The sequence below is a fragment of the Labeo rohita genome, chromosome 12 (assembly GCF_022985175.1).
Source record: "Labeo rohita strain BAU-BD-2019 chromosome 12, IGBB_LRoh.1.0, whole genome shotgun sequence".
In the NCBI taxonomy this organism is placed as follows: Eukaryota; Metazoa; Chordata; class Actinopteri; order Cypriniformes; family Cyprinidae; genus Labeo; species Labeo rohita.
The window spans coordinates 24,019,885-24,032,841 of record NC_066880.1 but is presented as its reverse complement, the minus strand read 5'-3'; the positions used below and the strand labels follow the sequence as shown (position 1 = coordinate 24,032,841).

At 33.9% G+C, this 12,957-nt stretch overlaps 1 protein-coding gene across 1 annotated transcript; it reads left to right on the top strand.

Moving 5' to 3' along the window:
• Positions 1 to 3,046: 3,046 nt before the first annotated feature.
• On the top strand, positions 3,047 to 11,122 carry rac1a (Rac family small GTPase 1a). The gene is made up of 6 exons (XM_051124314.1): positions 3,047 to 3,364; positions 3,938 to 4,009; positions 5,925 to 6,042; positions 6,555 to 6,617; positions 7,957 to 8,116; positions 9,853 to 11,122. The coding sequence occupies exons 1-6, from the start codon at positions 3,330 to 3,332 to the stop codon at positions 9,981 to 9,983; spliced, it is 579 nt and encodes a 192-aa protein (XP_050980271.1). The 5' UTR covers positions 3,047 to 3,329; the 3' UTR covers positions 9,984 to 11,122.
• The last annotated feature ends 1,835 nt before the right edge of the window (positions 11,123 to 12,957 follow it).

The following is a 12,957-nucleotide window of genomic DNA, read 5'->3' as shown; positions in this document are numbered from 1 at the left end:
TTTACCTCGCAATTCTGTCTTTTTTTTTTTTTTTTCATCAGAATTGTAAAATATAAAATAACAATTGCAAGTTATAAAGTTAAGTTTTGAGGGGGAGTTTTCATGTAAAGTCAGAAGTGTAAGATGTAAACTCGGAATTCTCAGAAAAACTGTCAACATTTCAAAATATAAACTCGCAAAAAAGAATTGAGTTTATTTCTCAGAATTGTGACTTTCTACGTTTATATCACGCAATTCTAAGGGAAAAAGTCAGAATTGCGAGTTTATATTTCACAATTCTGACTCATAAATCCAAGTTATAATCACGCAATTGTGATATATTTTTCTCAGAATTGCGTGATGATAACTCACAGTTCTTTTTTTTCTCACAAATGTAAGTTTGTACCTTGCACATCTGGCTTTTTGTCTCAGAATTTATATAAACAATTGCGAGTTATAAAGTTCAATTTTGAGGGGGAGTTGCGTGTAAAGTCAGAATTGCAAGATGTAAACTCAGAGTTCTCAGAAAAAAGACTAAATTTCAAAATATAAAATTCTGAGAAAAAAGAAATTGTTTATTTCTCAGAATTACGACTTTGCCTTGCAATTTTGAAGAAAAAAAGTCTGAATTACAGGTTTATATCACACAATTCCGACTTTATTTCTCAGAATTGCGAGTTTATATCTCACAATTCTGAGAATAATAGTCAGAATTAAGAGTTTGCAACACACAATTCTCAGGGGGGAAAAAAAGTTGCAATTATCTTTTTTATATATAAAATTCAATGGCAGAAACAGGCTTCCATAATTTCTTTCAAGAGTAATCGATGGGGGTGGAGCTTCAGTTATTTATGTGTTATTTACGTTAAGTTATTCCAAACTATTAAGAATTCTAAATTAATCACGTTAATGCGTTGACAGGCCTTCTTTTTGCCCATATAAAAACCTGCTACACCAAATTGCTTATTTTTGTTCCATTTTCATCCTTAAGGGTGAGACACATAATTACTGTATGAGCAATAAAAACCTGATGTAGCAAATAGCCCGATAGGGAAATTACGAGAAGAATAACAACATACAGTAAAACTGTCTACACTGTAAAAAATAAAAAACACAATTTGTTGACTCAGCTTAAAATAATTTGTTACCCTGCTGCCTTAAAATTTTAAGTTCACTCAACTAAAATAAGTTTAGTCAACTTGAAATGTTAAGTTGTGCTAAGTAGCAACTTAGATATTTGTGTTTGCTAAACTTAACAGATGGGTAAGTAACCCAGCTGCCTTAAAATTTTAAATTTAAATCAAATATCTAAGTTGTTACTTAGTATAATTTAACATTTCAAGTTGAATAAACTTTTTTTGAGTTGACTGAACTTAAAATTTTAAGGCAGCCAGGTTACAAATTATTTTAAGTTGACTCAACAACTTGTTTTTTACAGTGTACATTACAAACCAGTGTGCTCATAATCAGTGTTGGGCACGTACCTTTAAAAAAAGTAATTAGTTATAGTTACTAGTTACTTCTTACAAATAGTAACTGAGTTACATCATTATAAAAGTAACTAATTACTAGGAAAAGTAACTATTGCGTTACTTTAAAAAAATCTAATTTAATATAACTATAAAATAAATATAAAACATTGTACACTAATCTACACTATTTTAATGTTGTTGTGGGCAGTGTTGGGAATGTTACTTTGAAAAGTAATTAGTTATAGTTACTAGTTACTTCTCACAAATAGTAACTGAGTTAGTAACAGAGTTACATCATTATAAAAGTAACTAATTACCAGGGAAAGTAACTATTGTGTTGCTTTTTCTTTTTTTTTTTAAATGTAATTATATTAAATAACTTGGATGACCCCAATATTAAATATGTTAAATGAATGAAATTTTAATGAAATTAATTACATTTTTAGTTTGCTCACCAGACTAATATTAAATATCTAATATAATATTATAATTATAATTAGCATTCAACTTTAGCCATTAGAACTTTAGTAATTAGAATAACAGTGTATGAATGCATGTTTGTCATGTTGACTAAACTTAGGACTGGTGGTGATATTGTTTGTAATTTAGTGTTTCTATGAACGTCTTGTTACTACCATGAATTCTACTATTAATAACAATATTAAACACACTAAGATTTAATAAGCTGCTGGGATCATGAATATTAATCACGTTGTCTGCGTTCGCTCTAACTGATTTGCTGTAATCAAAACAGGAACGATAATAGGTGAGCGCCAGCCAATGAGATTGCTGTATGCACATTAGTTCCGCCTACTACCGGAGAACCCAACAGTTCTTAAAAGCTGAAATATTCCAAAGGAACTCCGTTGTTTTGAGAGGAAAATACAACAAAGAGTATCGTTTACATGTAGCGCGTCAATTCTGCATGGTATAAGACTGTCGCTCTGTATCTTTCTTTGCGTGTGTGTGAGACAAAGTGACGGCTAGTCATGTGCCTTCACACTAGAGTTTACAGCCCGTCAAATACAGGTACGCTGCGCATCCATTCAGATGAACTGAAAAATAAAATTATAATAATATTATAATAAATGATAGTTACGCCATATTTTATTGGCATTAATGATAACGGCGTTGTAACGTAGGAAACAGTAATTCGTTTGATTACTCGTTACTGAAAAAATAACGCTGTTTATTTATAACGCCGTTATTCCCATCACTGCTCATAATTAAGATGATACATTAACATAATATAATAAAACATAGCAATTTACAATATCAAGCAGCAAAACGAGCTGTTTTGTACAGCTAAAAATAGCTGGACACAGTTGAGACCTGAAGCCAAACCTGTGAAATTTACAACTTCTTCCCACTCTTACATTTTTAATATTTTATTACATTTAATTTCATGACATTTTTAACATTTTTTCAGTTTTAATTAACTCATATTTAACATATGAATTCATAACATTTATGTTTGAAATCTCAATCACACATTGACCGCCGCGTGGTTTAGAGACGTAGATCCGCTCCAGTCCATCAGGAGGCAGCAGAGAGTGTGTTTATTGTTTGGGATGGGACGGGATATGTGTGCGCGAGTGTGTGTGTGTGTGTGCGTGCAGACCGGGATCTGAGATTTTTTGGGTGGTGGCTGTTTGTTTTACTGGAACAGCGGCAGCAGCAAATGCTCTGGAATGCGGTCGGTCAGCTAACTTTACCCCGTCGATTTTGAGCGAAATTCCACGTTTCCTTTCAACTTTTATCGTCTCCGCTCTTCTTTTGTGCGTGTTGAATTTTGAGGTTGGACTATCCCGGTCAGAGCAGCATTTATCGATTCATTCACGGAGAAGGCTAACGGGATAGCGTGCTAAGTGAACACAGATGCAGGCCATAAAGTGTGTGGTAGTCGGAGACGGGTGAGTTTAACGTTACCCTCATTTTCAGCATTGTAATTGTTGTGAAGTAAAGTTTTACACGTCTGGGACTTTTCTTAGTCTGCTCTGTTAGTGTTTTGAGTTGTGAGAACTTGCGAGCCTTTATTTTGGAAACTTTTGGAGCTCACTGATGTACTTATTTCACACACATCACTCATTAAATCTGTGTCTTGCCCTTTTAGTTATATTGTAGATATGAAAATAGTTTATGAATGACTTTAAATGTGTAATGGAATCAGACAGGGCTTTTTCTGGTGTTTTCCGTGTTGGTAAAATGACCCTTCCCTTAGTTTCCTTTAAATGTTACGTCATGAAATGCAGTAGACTTGAGTAAATGCAGTCTGGTTGTGTGGGAAGTGTTGCAGTGGTTAATGGAGAAGTCAACCAAGCCCACTTTTTTAATTCATATGAGTAACACTGATTGTTGTCATGTTTGTTCAATGACCTGCTTTTTTCGATCACTGAATTACAATCACAATTAAAAAGATATGACATCAGTTGGTGTTTATGTATTGTATGCATGATTTGAGGTGTGTTTATTTATTTATTTTTCAGGGCTGTGGGAAAAACATGCCTTCTGATCAGCTACACCACAAATGCTTTTCCCGGGGAATACATCCCAACTGTGTAAGCAGACCTTACTCTAACCCTGAGTTTCTTAAAGGGACAGTTCAGCCAAAGACTATACACAAACAGTAACAATCTGAATTGCTTTCTTTCCCATTTTGAAATGTACTATTGGAATATCCGTACTAGAACAAGACTACAGACTTATCTTTTAGCAAAGTATTGCATTAAATAGTCAATTGTCAAAATGGTCATTAAAACTGAAATTGAAAAAAAAGGAAATTTTAATTTAAAATTAACATTGAGTTCAACTTTAACACTCTGCATAGTCTTCGGTGTATTAAATATACACTACCAGTCAAAAGGTTTTGAACAGTAAGATTTTTCATTTTTATTAAAGATGTCTCTTCTGCTCACCAAGCCTGCATTTATTTGATCCAAAGTACTGAAAAAACAGTAAAAGTCTATAATATTTACTTTTTAAAAAATATTTGTTTTCTATTTGAATATATTTAAAAATATAATTTATTCCTGTGATTTTAAAGCTAGATTTTTAGCATTATTACTCCAGTCACATGATCCTTCAGAAATCATTCTAATATTCTGATTTGCTGTTCAAAAACATTTATTATTATTATTATTATTATTATTATTATTATTATTACAAACAGATGAGTAGAATTTTTCTTCTTTCTTTGAATTGAAAATTTGGAAGAACAGCATTTATCTGAAATAGAAATCTTTTGTAACATTATAAATGTCTTTATTATCACTTTTGATCAATTTAAAGCATCCTTGCTTAATAAAAGTATTAATTTCTATAATTTCCTTCCCGAAAAAAAAAGACTTTTTTTCATTTTCAAGACAAGCTTTTGAATGGTATTGTATAACGTTACAAAAGCTTTTTATTTCAGATGAATACTGATCTTTAGTTCTTTCTGTTCATCAAAGAATCCTGAAAGAAATGTACTCGCCTGTTTTAAATATTTATAATAATAATAATAATAATAATAATAATAAAAATGTTTGTTGAACAGAAATCAGCATATTAGAATGATTTCTGAAGGATCATGTGACACTGACTGGAGTAATGATGCTGAACATTTAGCTTTGATCACAGGAATAAATTAGAGTTTAAAATATATTCAAATAGAAAGCAGTTATTTTAAATAGTAAAAATATTTCACAATATTACTGCTTTTGCTGTATTTTGGATCAAATAAATGCAGGCTTGGTGAGCAGAAGAGACTTCTTTAAAAAAAAAAAAAACATTAAAAACTTACTGTTCAAAAACTTTTGACTGGTAGTGTATATGTATAAAATATTTTAAGTATTAACTATATTTAATCAGTGTGTAATTAAGTTAATGAGACTCTAAACTTAAATGATCAAAATAAAAAAAAAAATGGTATTGGATTGGCATCTGCTGTATCGTTATTGGTATCAGACATGGAAACGGTAGCATTGAGCCATTCCGAATTGTTTAATTAGATATTCTAAACATTTATGTTGTTTTGGATGCCATGACTTTCATCACATTGACAAACACGGTTGAAACTTCCTTAACGATTTTTTCCACGAGAAAAAGTCATACAGGTTTGCAACAAGTTTTTATTTTTAAGCGAACTGTCCCTTTAAAGTCAACATGACATTAAAACTGATACCGTTTACTTTAAAAACCGGCATTCCTGGTCTTGTTGACCGTTTCATTCATCAGGTACAAAAACTTATCTTTAATCTTTCATCAGAATTTTTTCAACTGCTTCATGTATCTCTTTCTGTTTTTTTAACCCCTTCCTTTCATCTACCTGACTCCATTCTGGTAGTCACTTCCTAGTGTCTAAAATTTTTTCCCTTCAAATAACCTCCTAAATATGTCTAATTTTGCAAGTACAATGGGTAGCAAGTTGCATTTCACTTTAATTTTAATATTCGCTGTATCTTATCCCTGAATTGTATATTATCTTTCATTTAGGTTTGATAATTATTCTGCTAATGTGATGGTCGATGGAAAGCCGGTGAACCTGGGACTGTGGGATACAGCAGGGCAGGAAGATTACGACAGGCTTCGACCACTTTCCTACCCTCAGACGGTACAGTCGCAATAATAGTGTTAATAGATCTGAGTTTCATATTGATAGCATTTGAGAGAGTTTTGACTTATTGCCTTAATGAGTCATGAGACCAGGAAGGATCTCAAAACTAGTTTGATGACTTACGTTCTGGAAATGTAATCAACACTACGCCTTAGCAAAGTAAAATGGTTAAAAATAGCTCATGTCCTGATTCCTGGTAAGCTGAAGTGATTTCTTATATGTTGCTCAGGGCATTAATGGCAGCTCTGTGTTGTCGTTGTCTCTCTTGCTAAGGCTGTGAGAGTGAATGGCTCGATTGTTTGCCGTTGTCGTTCAGGCACAAACCTCACTGTGTTTTTGTTGCTCTGTTTCACTTGGGAAACAAGTGGAGTCAATTTACAGTTCATTAATGCAAGACTAGTCAATGCTGTGCTTTACAGATAGCAAAAAAAAAAAAAAAAAAAAAAAGTTGAACATTCGCATGAATGGAGAGTTTTGTCTGATTAGTTTTTATTTTTCTTTCCTTGTAGGATGTGTTCTTGATCTGTTTCTCTCTTGTGAGTCCAGCCTCATTTGAGAACGTCCGTGCAAAGGTAAGTGAGCGCTCAAATATTTATATTGGTTTAAAGGAGAACTCCACTTCCAGAACAACAATTCACAAATAATTTACTCACCCCCTTGTCATCCAAGATGTTCATGTCTTTGTGTCTTCAGTCGTGAAGAAATTATGTTTTTTGAGAAAAGCGTTTCAGGATTTTTCTCCATATAATGGACTTCATTGGTGCCCCGATTTTGACCTTCCAAAATGTAGTTTAAATGCAGCTTCAAAGGGATCTAAACGATCCCAGCCGAGGAAGAAAGGTCTTATCTAGCGAAACGATCAGTCATTTTTTCAGAAAATAAAAATTTGTATACTTTTTAAGCACAAAAGCTCGTGTAGCACAGGCTCTGGGATGCGCGTTTGTTGTACCTTTTTGTTTGTAAACAATGTCGGACGATTCTGAAGTTGTAGGAGAAAATAACATGGGGTTTTTCGACATACTCTACCTTTTTGAGCCGGAGTACACAGACGATGAACTTGTGGTGATTCAAAGATGTGATCTGTAGTAGTGATGGGAAGTTCGGATCATTTTACCGACCTTTGAGTCTCGTTCAGCAAAATGAACAAATCTTTTTTGAGTCACAAAATGAACGAATCATTCAAGAACGACCCGTGGACGCGCATCCCAGAGCCTGTGCTACATGAGCTTTTATTTTTCGAAAACAATGACTGATCGTTTTGCTAGATAAGACCCTTCTTCCTCGGCTGGGATCTTTAGAGCCCTTTTAAGCTGCATTTAAACTACATTTTGAATGTTCAAATTCGGGGCACCAATGAAGTCCATTATATGGAGAAAAATCTGGAAATGCTTTCCTCAAAAACCATAATTTCTTCACAACTGAAGACAGAAAGACATGAACATCTTGGATGACAAGGGGGTGAGTAAATTATTTGTGAATTGTTGTTCTGGAAGTGGACTTCTCCTTTAAATCGATGTGGGCGACTTTCAAAATTATCACAGTGATTGAAAAAGAGGAACGGCTCTAAGAATAGTTTGTCTAGTTGACTGATGCAAATGTGGTTTCAGAGCCTCAAAATAGCTTGATGCTGCTGTAATAAAGCAGACAGAAGCTCTTTTTAATCTTATGTCTGCAAAATGTCCAGTGATGTCCATTTCAAAGGATCAAGTAGCATTTGCCATTAGTCACAGCTGGTAGTGGGAGGTTGTGGCATTTATCCATAGGTAAAACATAGGTTAGGTTTGGAAATGGCACAGTAACATGCTATTAGTATTCAAGTATAGAGTATGTATACTGTGGCACAGTGTGCCAGTTTCTCTATGCTTAGAATGACTTTGCATTCAATGGAAGCTGTTTTGATTTCTTCAACAGTGGTATCCAGAAGTCAGACATCATTGTCCCAACACTCCGATAATTCTCGTTGGAACTAAGCTTGACCTGAGAGACGACAAGGACACTATTGAGAAGTTGAAAGAGAAGAAACTTACACCCATCACCTACCCTCAAGGCCTCGCCATGGCCAAAGAAATAGGTCAGCACTTCAGTTTTAATACACTGGCGTTTAAATACATTTTATTATTCCTTACACGTGTGTATGTTAGGGATGGGATGACACTATCAAATTGAAACTATTTTTATTTTGGTGAACAGATCAAAATTGATTCTCAAAGGCATAGTTCACCCAAAAAAGTTCTGTGACTAATTGTTCACCCTCATGTCGTTCCAAACCCATAAGACCTTCGTTTATCTTCAGAACACAAACATTTAGCATGAAATTCAAGCAATAAAACAGTTTTGGTGCTCATTAATGTGACATGGCAGATTGTTATAGCTTTTTGCTCACGCTACACATGAACCGATTATCTCGTCCTCTTTACTACTAGTTATAGCACAAAATAAACATAAATGAACATTACAAGGTATGTAGAAAGAAACTGTACAACTTGCTGAAATGTTTCATGCCCCAAGTAGTCACTCAATCTGTTTTATATGTAAGTCCATTTCCACCACTGAATGAATTTTTTTCTTAGAATTAGAAATTCACAATTCTGAATATTGTGACATCAACTCAATTCAGAGTTGCAATATATAAACTCAACTGCAAGAAAAAGTCAGAATTGCAATTTTTCTCGCTATTGCAAGTTTATATCTTGCAATTCTGACATTTCATCTCAAGATTGTGAGAAATAAACTTAGAATTGTAAGTTTATATCTTACAGTTTTGACTTTATAACTCACAATTGCAAGTTTTCTCAATTGCGTGATATTAACTTGCAATTGCAAATTATAGTCAAAATTGCGAGATATAAACTTTTTTTTTCTCAGAATTGCATATGAACTCACAATTGCAAGAAATAAAGTCAGAATTGCTTTTTTTATCTTCCAATTCTGACTTTCTGAGTTTTTAACTCGCAATTCTGACTTCAAAGTCAAAATTTTAAGATGTAAACTCTCAACTGGGAGTTATAAAGTCCATTTTGAGCGAGAAAAAAGACTGTTCTCAGAATTGCGAGCTTATATCTCACAATTCTGACTTAACTCACAATTACGTGTTATAAAGTCACAGTTGGGAAATACGAACTTGCAATTCTGAGAAAAAAGTCAGTATTGTGAGTTTATATTTTGGAGTTCTGACTTTATTTCTCAAAATTGCAAGTTTGTTTCTCAGAAATGCGAGTTTATATCTTGTAATTCTGTCTCTATAATTCTCAGAAATGTGAGATATAAACTCGCAATTGCGAGTTATGAAGTCAGAATTGCAAGAAACTCAAAATTCTGACTTTTTTTTTTTTTTTTTGCATGTTATAAACTCACAAGAATTGCTATTTTTATCTCAGTTCTGGCTTTTTTCCACGCAATTGCGAGTTTATATCTCACAGGTCTGACTTTTCTTCTCAGAATCGAGAGTCCAGTTTTGACGGGAAAAAGGACTTCTCAGAATTGCAAGTTTATATCTATAATTCTGAGTCAACTCACAATTCTGAGTAAAAGTCTCAATTGAGATATAGCCAGACTATAAACTTTTAAAACGTTGATTTATTAAATACATTTGTTTATTTGATTTTTAAATAAACTCTTTTTCTCATTATATTCTCATTGAATGAAAACGTTTAATGCATTAATTTAATCTATCCATCCATCATTTCATCCAAACAGCTATTAGTAACCAAGGAAACTCAAAATGTTTAGTGCGAGAAAAACAACCTAAGTTTACCAGCCTATTTAAAGTGTGGATCCACTTTAAGTACTCTTTTGTATTGACCACAGGAGCTGTGAAGTACCTGGAATGCTCAGCCTTAACGCAACGTGGCCTTAAGACGGTGTTCGATGAAGCCATCCGTGCGGTCCTGTGTCCGCCTCCGGTCAAGAAACCAAGGAGGAAGTGTTTACTCCTCTGAACTGACTGTACACACAGCACCAGCTGCAATCTGAGCTCACCTAAGAGGAGAACAATGGAGGCGGGGATGATGGGAAATGTGTGTTGAGGAAGAAGAACGAGTCTGCACAGTGTATGCATACAGATATTTCTCTCTCTTGCATTGTAATTAGAGTTACGCCACTAACTAGCTGTTAAGATGCCAGATTATTTGCTTCTGAGAGATGAGGAGCGGCGTCCATAGTTGTTTTCCTTCCAATACACTAAGAAATTCCTGCTGCCTTCTAATGATCTCCTTTATTTTCCCCTCTTTTTGATAAACTAAATAGTCCTTTCAGTGTATTGTGAGCCCATATATTTTGTTTACAATCTGCATTTTTGTAGAAAATGAATTATTGCCAAAAGTTAAACTTATCATGGATTTCCATTTGCTCACACTAACAACCTCATTTTTTCCTAAAGGGTTGGGGGAGTTAATCATGCATACTTGTAAGGGACAGATTGCAGTAATATTGAAGGAACTATTTTACAAGACGACAGTGGAAGAAAACACTTTATTTTTGTTGGTTCCTGTGTTATGGTGTCCATGCTAGAGAGTTTATTTTTGTTTAACTGTATAAGAAACAAACCTAGTTAAAATGCATATAACAGCTTTGTTTTGTCAGCATGTGGTATATTTTCACTACTGTATCTAAATATTCAAAAGGGCCGAATTCATGTTTAATCTTTCTCTGTATTTTAGTCAGGCAGCATTTTATCCATTTTACAGTCCCAGTATTGTATTTAGACTACAGATCTACCAGTGCCTAGTATCAGACCAGGGTTTTGTTGGAAAGTTGAGCTTCTTAGAAGTTTCTGTACTGTAGACACCTCAACGTATGGGGTTCATATTTTTTAAAGATCTCCATGAAGATAAAAGAATATTGAATTAAACAGTTTGTTGTTAGGGTACAGACATAAAGTATTTAACTTCTAATTGGTCGTCAGACATGGTTCAAGAGGAAATGGTTGTAATTCGCCACATGGAATGTTTAATTGTCATTTTGACATATTTGTAACTTTTTAAAAAATTTAAAATGCTTTATTCATGCTTTTATTGTCTCCACTAAAGCTACAATGTATTAACCTTTATGTCTGAAATAGAAACCAAATATAAAAACATGTCTTTGTCCTTCATTTTCCATATATGCTTATTAGCTTGTTCACACACCACTGGGTTGTGACCAGGCATGATGTGACACACAATTTATCTAGGTTGTGACTGGACAGGATACAGTATAGAGTGCTGTAATGATGTGTTTTCGTCGGCCAACCTGGAGGTTAGCATCAACCTGCTTTCCTCGACCATAATCCAATAGGGTTTTTCCACTGGCTTTTGGATTATTGCAGGAAATGAGTTTTGTGACCAGCAAAAGTTTATGGTCCTTCCATGTCTGTTTCTTTGTTTGAGTTTAAATAGTTAGGTATCATGTTTAAAGTCCTCTACAACCTATTATTAGAAACCACTCTTTCAAGCCAAGTGAAAGCTTTAAAGTTTGTGTAAAGCAATATCAAATGTGTTCTGAATCACACCACAGAAAAAGGTGTTGTTAACCACCCAACAAAATGATAAATAAATGATTAAAAAAGCCAAGTAAATAAGTAATCAAACGTTTTCTCTGCTCTCAAACGCTGGGGGCGTGTCTGCTGTCTGTGCTGAAACCACACCCACTTGTGGGAAAGCTGCTGCCTCTCTCAACTGTTAAATACAGCTACAACCTAAATGGATGACTGAGCTGTTTTGTATTAAAGCCCATTTCCACCATTGAATAAAATCTAAAAAAAAAAAGAAATTGTTGCAATTTTTTTATCTCACAGTTGTATTTTTCTCAGAATTGTGATACAATCTAGCAACTGCACAATAAAAAACTCACAATTCTGGCTTTTTTTTTCAGAATTGCACGATAGAAACTCGCAACTCTGACTTTTTCTTGCAGAACTGCATAATAAAAAACGTACAGTTATGACTTTTCTCTCAGCATTATGTGATAGAAACTTGCAATTCTGACTTTTTCTCGCTTAACTGCACAATAGAAACTCGCAATTTTGACTTTTTTTCTCAGAATTACGCTACAGAAACTCATGATTATGACTTTTCCTCAGAATTGCACAATAGAAAGTCACAAATTTGATTTTTTTCTCTCAGAATTGCTTGATAGAAACACATTTCTGACCTTTTTTCAGAATTGCATGAAGGAAACTCACAATTCTGACTTTTCCTCATAATTGCGCAATAGAAACTCACAATTTTGACTTTTTTCCTCAGAATTGTGCGACAGAAACTCACAATTCTGACTTTTCCTCAGAATTGCGCGATAGAAACTCACAAATTTGATTTTTTTCTCAGAATTGTGCAATAGAAATGTGCAATTCTGACTTTTTTCTCAGAATTGTGTTACAGAAACTCACAATTCTGACTTTTCCTCAGAATTGCCCGATAGAAACTCACAAATTTGATTTTTTCTCAGAATTGTGCGATAGAAGCTTGCAATTCTGACTTTCCTCTCAGAATTGCATGATAGAAATGTGCAATTCTGACTTTTCTCTCAGAATTTCTAAATAGAAAAACTCACAATTCTGACTTTTCCTCAGAATTGCATGATAGAAACTCACAATTATGGCTTTTTTTTCAGAATTGCACGACAGAAACTCGCAATTCTGACTTTTTCTCACTGAACTGCACAATAGAAACTCGCAATTTTGACTTTTTTTCTCAGAATTACGCTACAGAAACTCACGATTATGACTTTTCCTCAGAATTGCACGATAGAAAGTCACAAATTTGATTTTTTTCTCTTATAATTGCTTGATGGAAACTCACAATTCGGACTTTTCCTCAGAATTGCGCAATAGAAACTCACAATTTTGACTTTTTTTTCTCAGAATTGTGCGACAGAAACTCACAATTCTGACTTTTCCTCAGAATTGTGCGATAGAAACTCACAAATTGTATTTTT

Bases quoted from the DNA above. Each gene is read 5' to 3' on its own strand.
- rac1a (XM_051124314.1), top strand. From the start codon at position 3,330: ATGCAGGCCATAAAGTGTGTGGTAGTCGGAGACGG. The intron at 3,365-3,937 runs GTGAGTTTAACG...TTTATTTTTCAG, and splicing joins TGTGTGGTAGTCGGAGACGG to GGCTGTGGGAAAAACATGCC. The intron at 6,618-7,956 runs GTAAGTGAGCGC...TTTCTTCAACAG, and splicing joins TTGAGAACGTCCGTGCAAAG to TGGTATCCAGAAGTCAGACA.